The following is a 20,843-nucleotide window of genomic DNA, read 5'->3' on the forward strand; positions in this document are numbered from 1 at the left end:
CCAGCCGACCTCCAAGGTCAGGGGAGGCCCAGGATCAGGCAGGGGAGTCAGAGGTTGGAAGGGTAGATGGACTGAACAGGAGGGGCATTGGGTCCCCAAACAGCATCGTCACAGAGGGGCCAGGGCCCGAGACCCTCACAAAGGAACAGCCCCCCTCCGCCTGTTCAGCAATGGTCAGGAGAAGGTCTGAGGGACAGGAGAGGACAGGGGCCTGGGTGGGCAGAGGAGGCTGCGAGGGAGCCGAGGAAGAGCAGCAGGCGTGGGCGTGGTAGACGGGTCCTCCGGCTGCTGCCCTGCAGCTCCTGTTGGCGAAGAGGTTGGCAGCGGGGCTAGGGATGCTGCCTGTCAGGGTCCAGGACTTGTCGGAGCGGATGCGCACGTCGCAGTTGGTGCTCAGGTTCTGGGTGAGCTGTGAGCAGCCTCGCGGTCCGCCGAGTCTGTCGGCACGTGGTGGAGCTCTTTCTGAGGCATCTTCCGGGAGCTGCTCTTGCTCCTGACCAGGCTGCGCTTGGACCCCTGCCTGCGGAAGCGTTCTGCCAGGACAGCCGCTGCCTCCCCCGCCGCACGGGCGCCTCACCGCCTTGCTGCATGCGGGGCCTGCTTCCTCTGACCCCCTCCTCCCCTGCGGGGCGCCAGCCGTGGTGCAGGCTGCTCGTCCATACTGTCGCGTGTCTGAAACGGTTTATCAGAAACACAGCGGTGGCCGCGGTGGAGTGCTCCACGTGTTGGAGACCTTGCCAGTACGCTGTCGTGAGGAACCGTTCGGCTCTCGTGATGGCACAGCGAGCCCTGTCTCCTGGCTGAGCGTGAGGAGGTGAAGCCACCCCTCCGCGGTGAAGTGACACAGGCGGGAAGCAGACCGGGACCCGGCCCCGACTGTGCCCGTGTGCAGAGCCTGTAGCGGTTGTGCTGTGTGACGTCCTCATGAGACCTGTGCGTTGGGGTGAGCAGTCGTAGCCCTCGTGGGCCCAGCAGAGGTGAGGGTGAAAACGCCTGGGCGCTCCCAGGAGGCGGGCACCGCGGGCCGGCGGCGGCTGTGGCCGGCGCATCTCCTGTCCTGGCAGAGCACTGCTTGCAAGGGTGCAAGCGGGCAGCGCCGGGCTGAGAGCTGAAAGGATACCTGCAGCCAGCCTGCGGAGGGGGAGGTCTCTGGGAGCGTGGGCCCGTGCAGTCAGGGGGTCCAACCTGCTGTGTGCCCAGCCTGCGGGGGGCCGTCCGGCGTGTGGCTCAGGCGCACGGGCGCGGGCTGACAGGAGTGGGTGCACCTCTGCCTGGCTGGCGCGTGGCGGCAGGAGTCCCACCCGCGGCGGCCTGGGCCGGGGGCCCTCTGGTTGCAGGAAGGAGGCCCTCTGGGATAGAGTGTCAGCAGGGAGCGGACAGGATGGAGAGCCAGGAAGGGTGGGCGGGCACAGGACGTGCAGGAGTGGAGCTGGCCAGCCTGGCACGGGCTTCAGGTGCGAGGGGAAGGGTGACCTCCGGGGCTTCGGAGTCCTGTTTGGGGAAGCAGCTGCGAGCACTTACATTACCCTTCATTCTGATCGGGGATGCTGTGGCCTGGGCTGGGCGACAGCCCCGCAGACGCATGTGCTGTGCTCCAGGAGTCTTGGATCTGCAGCTCTGCACGGAAGCCTTTGCCGTGAGGGTCTCAGATCCTTGATGCTGGAAGTGTTGGGGGCCGCGGGAGGGGTGGCAGGCAGGCTGGGCAGGAGGGGAGGGTGCCCCAAGTTGAGAGGAGGGAGCAGGCGTGTGTGGGGCTGGAGACACCCAGGCAGGCGCAGGATGGGAACAGGGATGCCGAGGAGACCCTGGGGGAGTGCGGGAGCCGGAGCCGGGCTTCGACGTGCAGAGTTGCTGGGGTGCTGGTGTCCGGCAGGCCAAGGTGGGCACGGTGAGGCGCGGGGACCCTTGAGGCCGTACGAAGCCATCTGTGGGGCGGAGTTGTGGATTGGGGCTTGCGTTTGGGGGCAGAGCTTGCCGTGTTGGCTGGGCAAATAGTAGGTCCAGGTGGTGACAGGAACCCACTGATGAAGTGTCGCGGTAAGTCCATCACAGAGGGCAGTGGTGACACACCTTCCCTTACCCAAGTTACTTCTCAAAGCTGTGGCGGATGAGCCACATTGAACCTGGGGTCTGGCTCCCAAGCCAGCAGCCAGTGCTCTGACTCAGTCGGCAAAGCTTTCTTGGAAGGGCCTGGGGCACAGAGGTCTCTGTTGCACTTCCTCAGCTCTGCTGTCGTAGCTTGAAAACAGCCACGGAGGACTTGGTAGTTCATGCCTGCGGCCGAGTTCAGAGAAAATTTTACTGTGGACACTGATGCTCGAATTTCCTCTAATTGTTATGTGCTATGAAATATTTTTCCTCTGATTTTTTTTTTTTTTTGGCCACGCCGTGTGGCTTGCGGGATCTTAGTTCCCTGACCAGGGAATGAACCCGCGCCCTTGGCAGTGAAAGCGCTGAGTCCTAAGCATTGGACCATCAGGGGATTCCCCGATTTTTTTCAACATTTAAAAATGTTAACTCAATTCTTAGTTCATAGGCCATACGAAACAGGAAGGTGGGTCAGATCTGCTCTGTGGCTGTGGTTTATGGACCTCGCACCCTGCTATTGGTGGTTCTCAAAGTCGGGGCACATTAGAAACCCATGGGAAGCCTTTAAAATAGCAGAACCGGGCCCGCTGGGTTGGAACGGCCTTGGCAGGGGCCTGAGCACCCTAGTTTTACACCCCCCCACCCGATTATCACAGTGCACGGCCCGGACCCACTCCTCACAACCCAGTGATGGGGCTCTTCTGGAGACCTTGTGAAGATGCGCGTCCCTGGAGTGGGGCCTGAGTATCTGCATTTCCCATGTGCTGCAGGGCCGGGGAGCTCTGTGTCCCGGCTGTGAGGAGTGGCTGTCTCAGGGTGCAGCGGGGCGGGGCTCCTCGGCCACGTCTACGCCCTCCTGAACACGGACCCGAAAGAAGGAGAGTTGGTGCTACGGCCGGCGAGAAAGCCAGCCAAGGGCTCGCCCCTGTACCCAGAGGCTGTGTTTCCTCCTGCTGGCTACTCAAGGGTGCCTAGGAAATTGCAAGTTACCAACAGTTTAGTGATTTTGGAAAAGTGTACTTTTTCTCTTACCACTTATCATTTCCCACATTTACACAAATACAGCTGGAATTGTTTCCACCAGCGCCGTTTTCAATGAGTTACAACATCAGTTAAACACTATTTTTAGTTTGAAGCCTTTATGGGACGTAGTTCCATGACGTGGGAGTGAGAGTGCCACGTGCTGGGTAGCCAGGGGCCGTGCGCCGCGTTGTGTGAGTTCAGGCGTCCGGCCTTCCCATCGTACCTTTCCCGTGTTCGCAGGTTGTCGCTGAGCACCCGGACGCCCCCGCCGAGGAGATCGAAGAGCTGCTTGGGTCCCAGTGGAACATGCTCAACGAGAAACAGAAAGCACGCTATCACACCAAGTTCGCCCTCGTGGCCCCGTCCCCATCTGAAGAAGACTCTGGTAACCGTAGCTCTGTGCTCATGTCCTCTGCGTAGCCGTGGCGTGTGCCGTGTGGCGGCCTGCGCTCCGGCTCTGACCCGAGTGCAGCCGTCACAGTAAAGCAACCTCTGCTGCCTGGTCTCCTTGCTCATTGTCGCCAGAGCTGTTCCGTGGGATCCTCTGTGGCCCTCTGGGCCCCTCGCTCTCTTGCCCCTGCAGCCAGTGGGGGAGGTGCGGTGAGGGAGCAGAAGGGAGGCACAGAATCCAGGCGGCCTCCAGGGCCGGAGGCTCGCGTGACGGGCCGGGGTCAGACCTCAGGCCTTTGTCCTGCAGCGAGGCTGCCATCCCGGCTGGGGCTGCGCCTGCACCTTGTGGGGGGCTTCCCACCGAGGGCAGGGGCTCTGGCCCTGGGGCTGGCCGTTCACAGCCTGTGGGCCTGAGAGCTCGCAGGGTGAGGAGGGTGACTGTGGACTGACGTTGAATGTGGGTAGCCTCTGGTTCTTAGGCCTTCAGGGCGAAAAAACAAAAAGTGCCGCTCTGCCCTGGGCTATGGTAAGAGAAGGGAAGCTTAATGCTGTGAGCTCTGGGGAAGACAGGTCACCACGGTTGGGTGTGTCCTCTGTGCCTGTGGGAAACTGACACCTGTAATGGGAAGATAAGTGTGACGTGTTTGGGTATCAGTTTGGGTATACAAAAGAATTCTGCATCTCTCAAGGCTCGTCATTGAAGAGTTGTGGAGAGGCCTTCAGACTTGCCTGACAGGGTGCTTTATGGGCACGAGCTTCGTGGGCACGAGCTCGGTCAGCACCGAGGTGGCCTCCATCCGTGTTGCCTTCCTGTTCTGTTCACACGTGTTCCCATCTTGATTTTAGGGCTTTCTAGAACTCCACAGCAACCATCTAATGATATCAATAGTGAATTTCATTCAAGTTGTTCAGGGTTTGTTGCAAATACTACGATTTAGAATAGGGAGGATGTTTAGGATTTTGTGTATTTTCTTTAAAAGGCAAAAGTTTACCAGACTCTTCATCAGTACGCTAAATCTAGAGAAGTGTCCCTTTTCAGTGACTGCTGATTTAAGAATAGTCAGGTTTTATTGAAGCCAGATTCACCTTACCCTTGAAGAGTGAGTGTGACTTGATTGTGTGTCCCGCTTTGTCACTGTCCCCGCGTACTTGGCAGACAGGAGCATGGGTGGTCCCTGCCCCCAGTGTGTGTCAGCTGTGTGTTTGCTCTGCAGGCCTCGAGCCCTCCCTCTCAGGGACCCCAAGATGATGGGTCAGGCCATGGTGTCAGCTGTCCTATCCTTTCGGTGTTAGGAATTCAGACAGATGCCCATCTTGCTCATCTCTGTAACAAATGACCACTGCCTCATCCTGGCACGGGGAGGTCCTTACGTAAAGGGCGAAGGACTGCAACTTCACCTCCCCTGGGGGCTCTACCTAGTGCACACGTGCCGAGGAGGTGCTGGCAGGTCCGTGGATCCACAGCCACCGCTCCACAGGCCTCTCCTGGTGTTCCCTTGAGGCCGGCCCAGAGCTTAGTGAAGGCCACTCTCAGGCCAGCTTATGCCAGTCTGGTACTGGCAGCTGGTGAGGCCAGCGCTCCGGTTCTGCTCTTCTCTTGCAATGTTGGGCCTGGACCTGAGGCGGAGCCCCGGGCCCGTGTCAGCCCAGGGCTGCTGGATGCAGGGACCCGAGCCTCCTGGCCAGTGTGCTCCGCCCCACTCCGTAGGGTTTGAGGACAACACTGCCCTCCCAGGAGATGTTTGGTGAACAGTCCAGGAGCAAACCCTGAACCTCTGTAAAGCAGTCCTGCAAATGGAGACACTGGATTTGTATTAAATAAACCTTGGCGTGTTCAAATTAGTTCTCTCTCTAGAATCTGCATTCTTACTTTACGTCTTGTTTTTCTGTCAGTACTGTTCAGACACCTTAAGTCTCAGATTAGGTGGTCTCCCTGAGGACACCTAACATGTGGCACAGTTAAGCAAACATGTAGAAGGCGCTTATTTTGCAGATGCACATGGATTGTTTCACTTAAGATGCTTCTTTAAGGAAATGTGTTAACGGATTTTGTAAAAATACTGGGTTATATTTAGATTTAATGCTATAGTACATTAAAATGTAACAGATACCAATATAATAATCCCTAGATGAGATAAGGATTTTCTACTTGCCATTTGGAAAGTGCAGAGAGATTTGACCTGTGGTACTTAGGCCCTGGAAATGAACAGGGTTTCAGGAGGCCCATCACTGCTGGATCTACATGCTGAAGGCGCTGGGCAGCTGCTCAGTGCTCTAGAGGACAGCTTGTGGAGGGTTTTTCATGTAAGTTTCCCCCATCCCCATTCCAAGGTAACTTAAATGGGAAAAAAAGAAACCACACGAAGAGGACACAGGACCCTATAGAAGATGCTGAAGTTGAGGACGCTCCCAGGAAGAGACTCAGGACCGACAGGCACAGTCTTCGGAAGGTAATTACGTCCTGGGTGGGCCTGGCTGCAGGAACCAGTTCCCCTGGGCCGCAGGCGGGATGCGGGGAGGCGTCCTCTGCAGGCGTCAGGTGGAGGCCGGGGCTGGCTTTCCCCTTGGAGCTTCTTCGAGAAGGCCGCTGAGGAGGGGGAGTTTTTATCTGCCAGGGAATTTAACACATCCCAACACTGAATAATTCTTGATGTTTAGATTCAACAAAATTGTATACTTAAAATGACTCTTGAATGTAGGGCGTATTATTCAGTGTGTAAATAATGACTTGACAGGAGAACATCAAAATCCACTATATGTTATTCTTCATAAGAAGTTAAAAAATCCATTAAAGGCATTGAAATAGGTTTTATGAACTCATTCCATTTATTAGTAATTCATATTATTATTTACTTAATGTGAATACTAAGCAGGCTGTGTAGGCCTGTTTGATACAACAAAAAAGTACTGATACAAAGGCCCAGCTTTTGTAAAGGCAGCCACGGGACCTCACAGCTCTAGCCGGTGCCAGCCAGTGTCAAGGGGCAGAGCTTGCCTGGTACCTGGAGGAGCATGAAACTGACCAAGGGTCAGACCTTCAGAGGACCTGTGTTGTTGTGTCTGGCGTGCGTGCCCCTGTGTGTAGAGAACGTGGGCTCTGCCGGTGCGCTCTCCGATTTGGACGCCGGTTAACCTCTTTGTGAACTGAGAGGTTAGACTTTGTACCTTACATTTGAGTTTATGTTTATTTAATAGTCGTTCTGGCAGTGTAGCTGTACTCTGATTTATGATTTTGATTATAACTTCAAACTCTTCCCTTTTTTTTTTGGCTGCACCATGCGGCTTGTGGGATCCTAGTTTCCCCAGCCAGGTATCAAACCTGGGCCCTTGGCAGTGAAAGTGTGGAGTCCTAACTACTCGACAGCCAGGGAATTCCCTGAACTATCTTTTACTGATCTAAATTAAGAAGTTCTTTTTATTGTTTTATTTCGAAGAATGGAAAATAAATCTCACATATTGCTCAAGCATAAATATGTGGCCATCACGTCATCTGTCTTATTTCTTTAAAGGCATATTTGCAGTTCAGGAGAGCAGGCGGCCCCACCCCATTTTCATGGACAGGAGAGCATTCTCCCGGGGCACCTGTCAGGTGTCCAGCAATGAGCTAGGTAACACTGATGTGTGCAGATAACCTGGGAGCACATATTCAGTTTCTCCTCTGGCCGCCTGCCGTTGAAGTGGTCCTTTACTGACAGTCATGCTGACACTGGTTGCTTTGAAATATTTGTATAAAGGATTTACCTAAAAAAAAAAAAATGTGTGTGACCCTGGACATTTGAAATATCAAAATTCACATTAAGTAGCTAGACAGAAATTTTACTAACTAGTAGCTCAGGAAATAGCAGATGATTTTTAAAGAGAGTAGTGTTTGGTTTGGTTTTTATAAACCTAAGTTTATAAGCCATATCGGGTATAATTCCTAATATGCTTTGAGCACTTGGATGGGCCAGGTAGCATTCCCAGTGCTGGGCACCTGTTACTTTGTCCACGGTCTTGTGACCCATCCCTGCTGGAGTCCGGGGCAAACTCGGCCTCCTGGGCAGCAGGGTGGCTGTGAGGCAGGGGTGCCCCAGTGCTGTCCAGACTACATTATTTGAATTCTGAGCGCCAGACCAATGTTCATGATATTTTTGTGTGTGTGCTCTTTTTCTGTTGTGAAATGTGCTTTCGGATGATCTTTGTTTGTGAGCTTTGTCTGGGGCTTGTCTCAGGGTTGGAAATGGTCTGCCTGGTGGGCTGGAGTGAACCGGGCGCACTTCTCATGGGCTGGGCTCCCTCCAGGTCGCTGTGCTCTGAACCCAGAGGACCTTTGGTAGCCTGTCCAGGAGTCGCATCTGAGGTTCTCAGAGTGGCTGGTTAGGTCAGATTTGGCCCGGCCCCTGCCCCTCCCTCCCAGCGGCTGTCAGAGTTGGGGGGGGCGGGCAGGGGAGAATCGGCCCAGTGACGAAGAGGGTGTCAGCTGGGCAGCCACAGCTGCCAACCGTCTGCGCAGAGCATGCTTCCGCAGGAAGACGTTTCTGTCACACGGCTTTTCAGCAGCCTGTGTGAGTTCACATTGGAGACTTTTCCCCTTTCTTTTTCTTTTTCTTTGTTCTCCCTTCCTTCTTTCCTCCCTCCGCACCCCCCCCCCCTTTATAACAGAGAGAGACGTTCACAGACAAAACATCCCGCACAGGCTCTTGCAAGGCCATCGAGGCAGCCTCCTCGCTCAAGAGCCAGGCAGGTAATGTGGTCAGCACTCCTTCCAGGTCCCCTGGGCTGGCGGTGGGCGGCCGGCCTGGTCCTGTCCTCGGGGAGCACCCCCCTCGGAGGGGGGAGGTGGAGCCAGGGGTGAGCGTGTGAGCAGGAAGCTGGAACCTAGAGGGTGAGGTGGGGAGGAGGTTCTCATGCAGTTAAAGGTAAACTGCTTTAGTGTGAAGTTGTTTTCATGGTCAGCTAAGTGTCATTGAAGTCACTCTTCTGCTGACTTCTACTTGGCTTTATTGTTTTCAGTTTAAATTATATTAGAGAAGTGATTCGAATCAGAAATGTCCAGGTTTCTGACTTGATGATACCAGTTGTTGCTGTAAATTCCACTATTTTTAGTACCCAATTCTCCATGTATATTAGCTAAAAAGTAAAAGTAATGACTGGTTATTTCTGTTTTACATGTTGAAGAAACTAGCTTAAAATGTTTGTGAAAAATAATTGTCAAAACAATGAAGGGGGCATCAGGTCACTTTTTACCTTTTCATTAATTATCTTTTTGATGTATCTGTCTGGTAGTTCATTAAAGAAAGCTTACCATCTCCAAATCGTAATAAGAAAGGAAAATAAAAATCAGAGTAAGTGAAGATTGGAAATGGCTCTGTTTCCCTTATTTTGCATAAAGAGCTGTACTGGTTTTTAAAAATTAATTGAACAGACTGTTTTAAAAAAACAGATGTTTGTGAACAATTTGAACACTGAGTGGACATTTGATGATAGAAAGGGTTGTTACTTTTAAGTGTGATAGTGCTATTGTGGCTGCATTCAAACCTTCCATGCAGAGGTGCTCTAGCTTCCCATGGGTAAAATGACATGTCTGGGATCTGCTGCAGAAGAAGTGGCAGGGGGACGTGGCACCAGGCGTGGGTGGACTGGTGTGGCCCAGGCGGGGCTTTGGGGTCTGGGCAGGGGGACGTGGGAGTTCACTGTCCAGCTCATCAGCCCTGATTTTTCCACAACAAAAAGTTAAGCCCAGAAAATCCATCTTCAGAAACTTCATTTATTAGCGGGGTACTTTTAAAGCAGGAAAGAGGTTGAGGGTTTAAGGTTTCAAACTTTACTTTATAAACCAAAATTATCTTACAGCCACAAAACATCTGTCTGACGCCTGCAAACCCCTGAAGAAGCGGCACCGGGCCCCCGCAGCGGCATCTGCGTCGCTCGCCTTTAGCAAAAGCTCTTCTCCTTCTGCATCCTTAACTGAGAATGAGGTAAAATCATAATAATAGTGATCATCACGCACTCACACAAAGGCCGTTTAGTTACCCACATTGAAGTGTGATAAAGGTCAGACTTAATCAGCGTGACACGGGTGTTCTCCACAGACACAGGGAGGTTAGGTGCTCTGAGCCGTGTCTATTTCAGAGAGAAATACACACGCACACGGTGTATGCGTAAATGTACGTGGCTGTACTTCAGTATTGATGCTTTTAATTGTGCTTGAAATCTGTCTTCAAGATGTTGGTTCTGTGATTTTTCACCCGGTCCTAACCTGACAGTGTCAGCGGGGCTGCCCACGGGGCTGGTGTGCTCACGCAGCGGGATGGCAGGGCCCACATGCTGTGCACATGCCTTGTGCATTCCGTGACTTTGGGTCCACAGCTTTGGTCCTTTAAAATTCTGGCATGTTTTTAGGTCCCTGAGTGTCGAGGTGAGTCAGGACTGCCGTGGTAATGTGACTCCTCTTTTCTGGACTCCGAAAGTATCCGCTAGTGAAATTGTAGCTGTTTGAGGCTCTCACACATCACTGTATCGTAACATCTAGAGCATCATCAAATCTGAAGTCTTTGCCGTTAATAAAAACAAAATGAAAAACAGCCTCAGAATGTAGGTATGACCCTTTTTTGTCCAGAGGGAGTCTGGGATTCCCAGCTTTAGAGACTACCCAAGGAGCTTATTGTCGAGTCTTAATTTCTTGTTATTTTGTTCCCTGTGATTCTTTTTCTCATTGTAGACGTGAGTCCTGTTTTTAGACTATCTGTGAAGAGATGCTCACCTTGGGCTTTTTCGGAACAGGGTAGTGAGGCAGGGAGTGGGTCAGAAGGTGGTACTTCTGACACGGTCTCCACTGTGGTCCGTGGTGGGGACGGGGCGTCCCCTGCTCTCTCAGCATCAGGTGCTTATGCCCATTAGAGGGGGCCAGGCCTTCGGGGGTGGGCATCTGCTCTCGCAGGCGTGCAGGGGCCTCGGGGCGGTGTGGGGTGGGGCTCTCGGCCAGTCTTAGTGGGTGTAGGTAACTGAACATTTCTTAAATTTGGGCGTGGTCAAGACAATGCAGGAAGAATTCTTTGCTGAGCTCCTGGGAGCTTACTGAAACATGAAAAGGCAAATTCTATACAAAACATTTTTCCTATTTTTCTTGTCCAAGTTCAGATTAACATCCTAAAAAGTTAAATAAAAGGTGGTCTGCAATTCTAAAGAGGAATAGTAAAAGTTTCAGTTCCATAGACCCTTTCACTTAAGGCAGTTTGTTTAAAACACTTTTTAATGAGTTTTTCTAGCATCATATTTTGGCCCACTTATTTGGTGGAGTTTTTACTTCCACTGTTGTCAGATACCATCAAAAGAAAAACACTGAGGCCGCTGAGATCTTGTCTTGTCTGTTGTTCCTGGTCATGAGTCGTGTGGGTTAGAGACGTGAATCTAGAGCAGCTCACCGCGGGGCCAGGATGGCGGGTAGAGGGTAAAACATGTTTGTCAGACACACCTGACGGTCTGACATTGGTTTTGACCAGGATGAGTTTCATCTTCCTGGCTTAGACCTTTGTTCTGAACTTGGGAAGACTTAGATGAAGCATTTTACAATCATTAGGCTTAATTGATTTTTAATTCTTTAGAACTTCAGAAATAGATTATTAAATACATTTATATTATATATTAAATACGTTAAAATCATACACCATTTTGCAGTTTGAAGGTGATACATAGATTCCATAGTGTGCATTCTGTTCCTTACATAAAAAACATTTAAATTACTAGGCTTTTTCTATCAGGCCACTTTTGTGCGGCTTATATACATCTCACATTAGAGTTCATTTTTATTAAAACCGCTTTAGGTGAACAAGAAGGCTTGTCTGTTTCTGTGTTAACACTACTGAACTACAGTGCACATTTACAACGTCTGCCAGGCTAAGTGCCTTTTAGCACGGGAGACAAAGCGTAGTGTTATAAAGAAACATTCTAGAAGCCGCTAGGTCCGGTTCTGGTGGGCACTGGGCGACCATGGGGCTGCTGTTTGCAGGGCTCAGACTGGCCCCTTATTCGGGGTGAGTCACATGCCCTTTGCATGTTTATATTCTCTCCTTTCAATACCATTGATTAAAATAAGGAATTTTCATAGGGTTGGTGTTTCAAGACATTTTAGGTCGTGTTGTGGTCTAAATTCCTCTCAAACAAGGTATATGTGATCAATAAAACCTTACATTAGAATAGTTATTCCACAGTAGTACTGCATCCCCTAATGAGGAGGACAGATTAAAATCACACACTTGCATGACAAAGGCCTGGGAAGTAATTAATGTGATTTAAGTGTTTTGTAATTTCATTTCTTATTCCCTTAGTAGAGCAAATTCTTATTTTTTTCGCCTTTACTGGTAACAGCTTTTATGGGAGCCCACATCAGCCAAGTTGGATTTGAACTCAGCTGCTCTGTACTGCACTTAAAATGATGTAATTTTCCAAGATGTCTGCTGCAGGCGGCGTGTCATCGTGCACACTCAGTGGCATTGCTTTCACAATCAGTTATGGAAGATGTGTGATAATCTGTTTTTACTGGTCTTAATAGCACATACAATGAAGAAAACAGATAACAAATTTTAAGACCAAGGTAAGATACCTAATCAAGGCCATTTAACCAATCACATTCATCTCATAACAGAAACACATTCATATTCCAGTGGTCAATGTAGATTTCAAGTTGAAAGGATGCCCTCAATCAGGGGCTGTCCTGGGCGTGTGACAAGGACAGCACACTGAAGAGGTCCATCCCGTTAGAGGTCATTGTTCTCCTCTAGTTCATAACTTACTGAATTTTTATTGAAAAAAATGTCAGCACCTGTACCTTCAAAAACAAAGAACAAACAGCACACATTAAACAGAGTCCTCGTCGACTGTTCTCATTGCTAATGGAATGTATTCAATCCTGTAGATAGTAAACTAATTTCCAACATAAAAAGCAGGAAGACTTTTGATTCTGTCTTTTTTTACTAAACAGTTTTACTATGACACTAGCTATAGTAAATTTGTAGGAAAAAAAATGTCATTTACAGTAACATTGTGAACCATTTAACTCTTTTGATTCAATAACCCTTATCTAGGGGGGGGTCCTATAATCAGGTTATTTACACCAACCTCTTCATTGGTTGCTTTTGTAGAACATGAGCCATTATATTAAATGTCTCAATCTTGGGTGACCACATGGTGTGCCCCAGGGTGTCCGCATGTTTGCATGGTGAGGAAAGGCCTCCGTGCCCTTCAGGTCATAGAGGCGGGAGGGCTCTTCAAGTTACCAGGCCGGTAACACTCGGTTCATTCCGAGTGGACTCTTGAGGTGTGTTTTTCCTTTAATGAGAGTTTCTCACTAATACTTGTGTTCTAAACCATTAAGTAGTGTAACGCATGTAAAACACTTGGGGTGCCTGGCGCCTTGCAAGGACTTAGTGGTTCGCTATTGTGACAGTAATGGTTATAACAATAAAAATAATAAAATCACCATCATTCCATTTTTATCCAAAAGTATAAATTTTGCTTCGGCATGAAAAGCAATCCTCTTGACTGCACTGTGCGCGTGGGGATAAAGTAACCCTAGAAGCGGCACACGCTGGGCTTGACTGACGCTTCCGGGTACTGGACTGTGGCTGGGGGCGCGACTCTGCTCAGACTCCGTGGACACGGGGCCTCCAGGATGGCCTCAGTCACGCTGTCCCTAAGGGACGTGGAGGAGCTCGGGACTGATGAGGGTTCTCAAAGCACCAGTCACTAAATTTTAAAATGTGAAAAAACGGTGGTGTAAAAGTGACCCTAGTTCAAGAAGCCATTCCCCAAAGTAAAGACTCGAGCCTGGAAGGCCTTTGACGGTCAGGATTAGGAGACTTGTTTGAAATTATGGCATGATGGATTTTGAGTTGGTAGCCAGCCAGCGACCGACACGTGATGGGTGCGTTAGGAGCCAGCAGAGAAAGGGGCGCCTTCCTTTTTGATGGGGATGACTCGATGCCGTGTCCACAGGAGCAGCGTAGACTTAGCCTCAGCTGAGTAAATAGGGGTGTGTGCAGGAGAGGGGGAGGGGGCGACGCAGTGTGTCTCAGTGCCGGGGTTGGGGGGACCTCATCCCACGGGAGGCAGGAAGGTGCCCAGCAGGCAGAGGCAGATGTAGTCAGCATTGTTGTGGTCTCGCTGAGGAGCGCTGCTGGGGGGCAGAGTTCCCGAGAGGGCCTGCCCACAGCTTCCTGAAGGAGGGGAGTGGAAGGGGCTGCTGTTTTGAAAGAGCGTAGGGTCAGGCAGTAGTCTGTCTGCAGGAGTACAGATTCAGTATGCTGCTGTTATCGCGGGATGTCTTCATTTCCTAAGGTCAGAGTAATGCTGATTCACCCTGGGCTTTGGTCATTGGAGCTGACAGTTGTTGAGGTGACTTTGGCTATGCCATGCACAGAGTTACTGCCGTGACCGCCCCTTCCACATGCCACACTAGGGCCTGGTGGGGAGGTGGCTGCGAGGAGGGCCTCTGGAACAAAACGGGAGGCCACAGGCGGACTTGTCTGAGTGTACAGAAGCTGAGATGGTAGCTGTTCCAGAGACGAAGGTAGCCCGCGGTACCGGAGCGGCGCCCCCGGCCCATGCCGCGTCGGGTAGAGCTGCTCCCACTGCCGCCCCAGACTCCTGTCTCCTTGGGCACCTTTCCCAGAGCCTTCAGCTGTGGGGGACTTAGGTGAGGCTGCCTCTGAGTCCTCTCTTCAGTACCTCGCACATTTATACCTCCCAACTGAAAGTAACCTCGCTGTTTTAAAGAGGATATTCCTAAAAACCGACAATAAACCTAAGTGAAGTTTCACAAGGAAGCAAAGTTTCAGAAACGTAAGGCAAAGGGTGGCTCTTTGCCGTGTGTGAGTGTGGGAGGGTTAGCCTGCTCCCAGGGTGGTCTCTTTGAGGTCCCCGTCCCAGCGTTAGCTGTGCCTGATGCCGTGGTTTTCGTGGGAAGTCCATGCAAAACCACAGGAACGTTTCAAGTGGAGCGCTCAGGGCCAGGGAGTGGGACGGTGGGGGCGGGGGGGGGTGGTGGCCATTTCAAGAGGTTGCCGTGGTAGGGGACAGGAGCAGCTGAACACACCGGAGGAGGGGACAGCGGAAAGGCGAGCTTTGCCGCCCCTCTTCTTCGCCTGGGCCCTGGTCTGCTCACCCAGGGTTAGGTCTGGGGTGTGTGAGTGTGGCCAGACTGGGGGCGACTCTCATACCTATTGAGTCTGTCTTAGAAATGTTCTAACGAAAAGTCAGACTGTAAATTAGCATCTACTTCCGAAAACATAAAAGGTGTCCACGTGTGGGCTTAAAATTAGGGTTCTCCACCAAAAGCCTGGACGTTGGGCCCGCTGTGGCAGATGAAGAGCTGAGATTTTGTTCATCATTTCAGTAGCAGTGTAAGTGTTTTAAATAAAGGAGCATCCTCCATCCATTTGATGAGTCCAGTAGAAGGAGCAGTGCTTGCTTGGCGGGTGACTCTTGGCTGGCTTGGGCGAGGCCTCTTGCGGGCCCAGGTGGGCGAGAACCACCACCACCCCCTCCGCCCAGGAGGGACTCCTGTCTGAAAGGGGAGCTGGAGAGTACGGTCACTGTGACTTTGGCAAGTGTGCCTGATCCCTTTTCCATTTGGTTGTTTCTAACTCAGCTCGCTTCTGAAGCGCATCTGCTCCTTTCAGGTATTAATTCACGTTTAAGGTGGTTCTGGTCAGCTAGTCGTTTGTATGTGGACCGGGTGAGAGCTGCCTTGACTTAGTGTGAAACTAGCATTTATGCTTTTAAAATCAATAGCTTCATCACCTCAGCTTTTAGAAACCTGTGAACAGAAGTAGTAATTGTTGAGGACTCAGTTTTATCTTTTAGATTATGAATCTAAATTATAGTCTTCTGCTGAAAGAACTGAAATATCACTATCTTATTAGAAAAGGTTTCTCAAAATGCTCTCAAATCTATGATTGGCTTTCAATTTTTTTTTTAAAGAAATACGCTGACTCCTGTATATTTTAGGATTTTTGGTCAGTGAAATTGATTTTCATCCTTTTAAGTACTGTTTCTGCTGTTTTACCTAGAATATTAGAAATTAGTACTAATGTACTTGCCAGTGATGGAAAGTTGGGTGTCCTCTGCAGGTAACAAACACATGCCTTGCATCCCTCCATCTTGTCGCTTGTACTGCCGGGGTCAGGGGCCACTCGCTTTGGGCATTTCCACCAGCGAGGACACCCTGGGGGGCCCTCCCGCCTGCTCAGTGTCTGTTTAGGAACCAGACAGGCCTCATCTTGTGAGATGCCTTTGTAGCTACCTGGTTACCTGGTAGATCCACGGCTACAGTTTTTTCTGGCCTGAATGTAGGTGTTGGGGTTTTGCATATAATTCTTTGGCATGTGTTTTGAAGCATGTGCTAACCGTCTGGGGCATATTGCACCTTCCAGAAGCGGCTGAGGTGGGGGAGGGCAGCCCGGCCTATCAGTGGGAGTGGGGTGGGTCACTCAGCGCTGCACTTGCAGCCACCGGCCAGGCCCCTCCCCAGCTCCCCTCTCTAGCCCACTCTCTGTGGGACAGCCCCCGCTGGGGACACAGTTGGGACAACGTTGGGTTGATAGGACATTTTAGAGACTCATTTTATCTGTGACGAGGGCTGGCCTTGCGTCTGGAACAGCAGCCCCACGGCCTGCCTGGCCACCACGTGGTTCTTACTGGCACCTCCTGGGGCTGCCTGGTTAGAAGGTGGGTGTGAGGATAGTGCCAGGGTGTGTTCCCACGACTCAGACCTGGACTTCGGGGGCAGCTAGGAAGGGTCGAGCTGTGTCATCTAGAGGGGTTGCTTTAATACAAGTTCAATAACTTTTCTTTGAATTGTAGTATTTCAGGTGATGAATGACTAATTTACAAATTACTTTAATTCCACCCTAGTATTTCACTGTGATATTAACTTGGAAGACCTGTTTGAGATTAGTCTTTTGACTTTAAGCTCATTAAATCTCTTGGGCACAGGATTCGTATCATTTGTCAATCCAAAATCCTATGTGAACACACTTCTAGTTATCTATTTCTTCCTTTACAAAAGCGTAACTTAAACATAAAAGTAATGTTGGTTTATAGAAATATCTGTTGTTCAAGGTCTGTAATTGTATTTTTAAAATGATGTAGTGTTCAACTTGTGAAGGGATGTGTTTTGTTAAAAGATTTGAACCTCACTGTAACTCTGTCCGAGGCGTAGGGGACTGCTCTCCAGCCCCGGCAGGGAGGGACCTGCCTGGGATTCGCATAAGTCGCTTCTCGAAGTCGGTTTAAATGTGTTCACTAGGTTACATTATGTTCGTTAATAATCATCCTGAAAAATCCCTGTAATGATCACGGAGACCACATTCTCTGCCCGTAGAGGAATGTATTTCTGAGGCAAACGGGCAGTTCCGTGCTGTCACATACTGAGTAGAGTAGAGTATTTTCAGACTGGAGGAAGCTGGAAAGTCAGGAGCTAAGCTGCTGGTCGAGCAGCCGCAGGCATGGCTCTGGTGGATTCGGGTGCGGCGGGAAGTGCCCGGCAGTCCGCGTCCGTCCACTCAGTCACTGCGTTTTTCTCTTTCCGAATGCATCCTATTGGATATGGAATAGACCGTAGAGGTCGTAGCCTGAGATTTGGGACTGTGTTGGGACCGTGCAGGTGAATGTGTCGCTTTCACAAACGCATCTCCGAGTAAGTACCGGCCCCTGGTGCACGTGGAGGTGGAGCCTGCAGCTGGAGCCAGGTGCCCGCCCGCTCTGCCCTCAGACCCCCGGCCGGCCGTGTGCTAGGGGTCCACTGAGTCGCGGGGAAGGGGTGCGGTGGGATGGAAGCTGGACCCTCCCGCACCCGTCACGGACTGTGCTGTTGTAAGGTCTGATGCTGTGTGTGTATCTTAGACCCATCAGGACATGCGCCTCGTGTGTGTCGTGAACATTTATACTTCCATTCAAAATATGTATTCAGTGTTTATTTCCTCAAACCAGACTTTGTTAATTTAGGAAATATCTCCAAGTGGAAACGTGCTCACTTTTTCTGTAAATCTTAAATAAAAGGTGCTGTTCCTTCCTTTGACCCAGGACTGGTCTGTGTTTTCTGTCTTTCTCTCCGTGCATTTTTTCTTTTTCTTTTTTTTTTCTTTTTTCTTTTTCTTTTTCTTTTTTTTCTTTTTTTAGCTTTTAAATTTGTTGCAGCCACGTTGAGGGAAGAACCTGGGTTGGTGGGTCGGGCACCGGGCTCTTCCCTGGAGCCCACGTGAAGGCCCTTTCTTTGGGCCTCGGTTCTCAGGCGGCCTAGTGGGACCGGGGCCAGCGGGGCTGCTGCCCTTCCCGGTGCCCGGCTGCCCCAGCACCTGCTGCAGACTCGCCTCAGGTGCTCGCCCCCATCTGTGACCCTGCATCTGACGGACACGTTGAATTGGGGTTTGAACTCAGAGCATTCTTCCAGTTTACTGCCTTCTTTCGGGTGTCAGTGTGGAGGGCTAGGAGGTGAGCCGTAGGGGAGGGCTCCACTGGGTAGCCTCACGGCAGCGGGCTGAGACCTGTGCTTTAGTGCTGTTCATGCTGTCAAGCCTAGGAGAGCGTCCAGGCTGGCACGGTGGCTCACACACCCGTCACCCTGCCACCGGTGCCAAGTCAGCAGCAACACATCCCTCGAAAAAGTCAGCCCACTTTAACACCAGGTTTTAAGTCAGCAAAAACCCTTTTGTTTATCAGGGGTTTTTCCTTCTGCTGCTCCCTGTAGTGTCAGGGAGGTAAATCTGGGAAAATTTCACTGGTGAGGCTACAGAACTGGGTGAATGGCCTGCTGGGGTTTCTTTTGTTTTTTGGTGGTTTTTTTAAAAAAACAGTGTGGCCCGATTCAATTTCTAGCTTTGTGTTCACTGGCAAGCAGCAAGCCTAGATCATAATTACTGGTTGCTGTGATTATTGAGGTGTACAGGAAATGTAGCTTATACGCTCTGTTGAAAAATTCAGTTTTCAACATTTATTTGATAACATCAGATAAATACCAAATGTGTTTTTAGGCTTTAAAACAAACCTGAATTTGATATATGAGAAAGTTTTCTGACTAAAGATTTATTGATTTCTATTTAAAGATTTGCTATTGCTGGTCAAGTGAGGGAAAAAGCTGTGTACAGTGATGAGGGGAGGCTGTAGCCCGGCCTCACTCATCGCTGGTAAATGAAGGCGAGACGGACGGAACACGGCCCGTGAGTCACTGCATTTGCTCCGAGTCCCCGTCTCTCCGCCTGTCGCGCGGACTGCCGTGGGCACAGGCGGCAGCTTGTGCCCCCTCCCCACCTGGCCCCGTGGGGGGGAGGTGAACGGGCGGGTGGTCAGTTACGGGTGCGATGAGTCTGGAAGACCGGCTCCTGACCTCGGTGAGCACGCGCGTCCCGAGTCGCCGACCGTCCGACCACGGCCGGAGTGACACAATCGCGCCACCAAGGCCTGCACTTGACACAAAAGCGTGTTGGGGGTTAACTTGTTTCCCTTCCCTTAAGGTGGTTGAACCTTTAGCAGATCGGGTAAGAAAAGCCAAGATTCTGGGTCCCCAAGCCCGTCTTAGGTCACCTACTAGACCAAATTGGGTTTTCATAAAAGTTACTTCACTTTTAAGGAATGGGGAGAGGCTGTTAAGCCTTGTGCCCCTTGCGCACATTGTGTACCAAAAATCAAGCGGGTTGGAGCCCGTTTCCGAATTTGTACACAGCTTATCGGCAAGTGTGTCGTCACGGACACCAGTGGTGCCGCGTGTGAGGGGAGCTGGCGGGGCTGCTGGCGGCCACTGTGAACTGTCGTCCGCCTCCTTCCTCCCAGGTCTCGGATGGCCCCGGAGACGAGCCCCCGGAGTCCCCAGACGAGAGTGCGGACGAAACCCAGACCGAAGTGTCCGTCTCGTCTAAAAGGTCTGAACGAGGAGTGACCGCCAAGAAGGAGCACGTGTGTCAGGTGAGGGGTGGGCGGCCTCCGACGCAGCCGGTTGGGGAGCCCAGCCTCGTCGGCCCTCCTCCCTCCACTCAGCCAGGGCCCCAGAGCCCCGGGGGTCGGGGGATCGTGTGGAGTTTTGCTTCTCACACTTGGTCTCACGCCCCTGTCGCCCGCAGCTGTGCGAGAAGCCGGGCAGCCTGGTGCTGTGTGAGGGCCCCTGCTGCGGCGCCTTCCACCTGGCCTGCCTGGGCCTCTCCCGGAGGCCGGAGGGGAGGTTCACGTGCAGCGAGTGCACCTCAGGTACGCCCCGCCCCGCCGCACCCCACCGTGCGCTCCGGCTCTCGGCCGAGGTTACCATCCACCTCCTGTCCCCTGGCCGGACTCTTCACAACTGGTGCTGTGTCAGGAGGACACCCGGAGCCTTCCCGGGAGCCCCTAGGACCGGCTGTGGGGCACCTCCGCAGTTGGTTTGCTGCCCTCAGAGGGAGGGTGGGAGCCTTTCTTGGGATGAGCCCCTTCCCCAGAGTTCCTGGCTCATTTGAGGACGCGCCCCGCCTGGGCCGCCTGGTCAGACCGGCCTGTCCCTGCGGCAGAGCCGGGGCTCAGATCCCGGCGGGGTTGAAGGAGGAGCCAGTGCTCCAGCCACGAGGAGCTGCAGCTCAAGTCCTGTTCTGTGCCCCTCTCTCCACCCCTCCGACCCCGTCAGGGATTCACTCGTGTTTCGTGTGTAAGGAGAGCAAGACCGACGTCAAGCGCTGCGTCGTGTCACAGTGCGGGAAGTTCTACCACGAGGCCTGCGTGCGCAAGTTCCCGCTGACGGTGTTTGAGAGCCGGGGCTTCCGCTGCCCTCTGCACAGCTGCCTGAGCTGCCATGCTTCCAACCCCTCGAACCCAAGGCCGTCGAAAGGTACAGACGCGAGCGAGAGCCTCCGTGCCGGTTTGACAAGGCCCCGGGCGCATAGAGGGCAGGCAGTGGCTGTCAGGCTTGTCACCAGAGAGCTTTGCCTCTGATGTGGATTTGGAGGAACGGTTGGTGGTTCTTCTGTCACTGACTCCACACGGGGTGGGGATGGGGGGTTGGTGGTTAGGGTCTTTCTTGATGTTCTCCTTTCTTCCTGCCCTAAATGTCGTCTTAAAGATCCCTGGCTTTAGGAGCGGGAGGCCTTTGAGCCATTTTGATGGATTCTATTTGTTCTGGCTTTAATGGTCCTTCACGTGCGAGAAAAATATTTTAAAGTTCAGTCACATCTACGTTATGTCACGTTAGGTCTGTGGGCTTCGGGGTGGCGGGTGACCCTGCTTCCTGACGCCAGCGGTTCTCAGCCGGCCCTCCAGGGGACACACGGCCATGTCTGGAGTTGCTGCGGGGCTCTCTGCTGGCGCCCAGCGGGTAGAGGCCGGGGTGCTGCTAAACACTGTCCCGTGTA

The 20,843-nt window shown here is 51.8% G+C and overlaps 1 protein-coding gene across 2 annotated transcripts in view; it reads left to right on the forward strand.

The window, feature by feature from the left end:
* Window positions 1–20,843, forward strand: part of NSD2 (nuclear receptor binding SET domain protein 2) — a gene marked incomplete at both ends in the record, with an annotated part of 50,226 nt that overhangs the window by 16,424 nt on the left and 12,959 nt on the right. The window contains 7 exons of one of the 2 annotated variants that reach the window (XM_079707595.1): window positions 3,352–3,496; window positions 5,833–5,951; window positions 8,143–8,224; window positions 9,334–9,458; window positions 19,306–19,437; window positions 19,593–19,716; window positions 20,123–20,323. In XM_079707595.1, coding sequence (XP_079563721.1) covers window positions 3,352–3,496; window positions 5,833–5,951; window positions 8,143–8,224; window positions 9,334–9,458; window positions 19,306–19,437; window positions 19,593–19,716; window positions 20,123–20,323 — 928 coding nt within the window. Of the gene's footprint in view, window positions 1–3,351; window positions 3,497–5,832; window positions 5,952–8,142; window positions 8,225–9,333; window positions 9,459–11,847; window positions 11,911–19,305; window positions 19,438–19,592; window positions 19,717–20,122; window positions 20,324–20,843 lie in introns of those variants that run through there. The other variant, XM_079707596.1, reaches the window with a different exon arrangement.

Source organism: Hyperoodon ampullatus, assembly GCF_949752795.1.
Source record: "Hyperoodon ampullatus genome assembly, chromosome: 1".
Taxonomy (NCBI): domain Eukaryota; kingdom Metazoa; phylum Chordata; class Mammalia; order Artiodactyla; family Ziphiidae; genus Hyperoodon; species Hyperoodon ampullatus.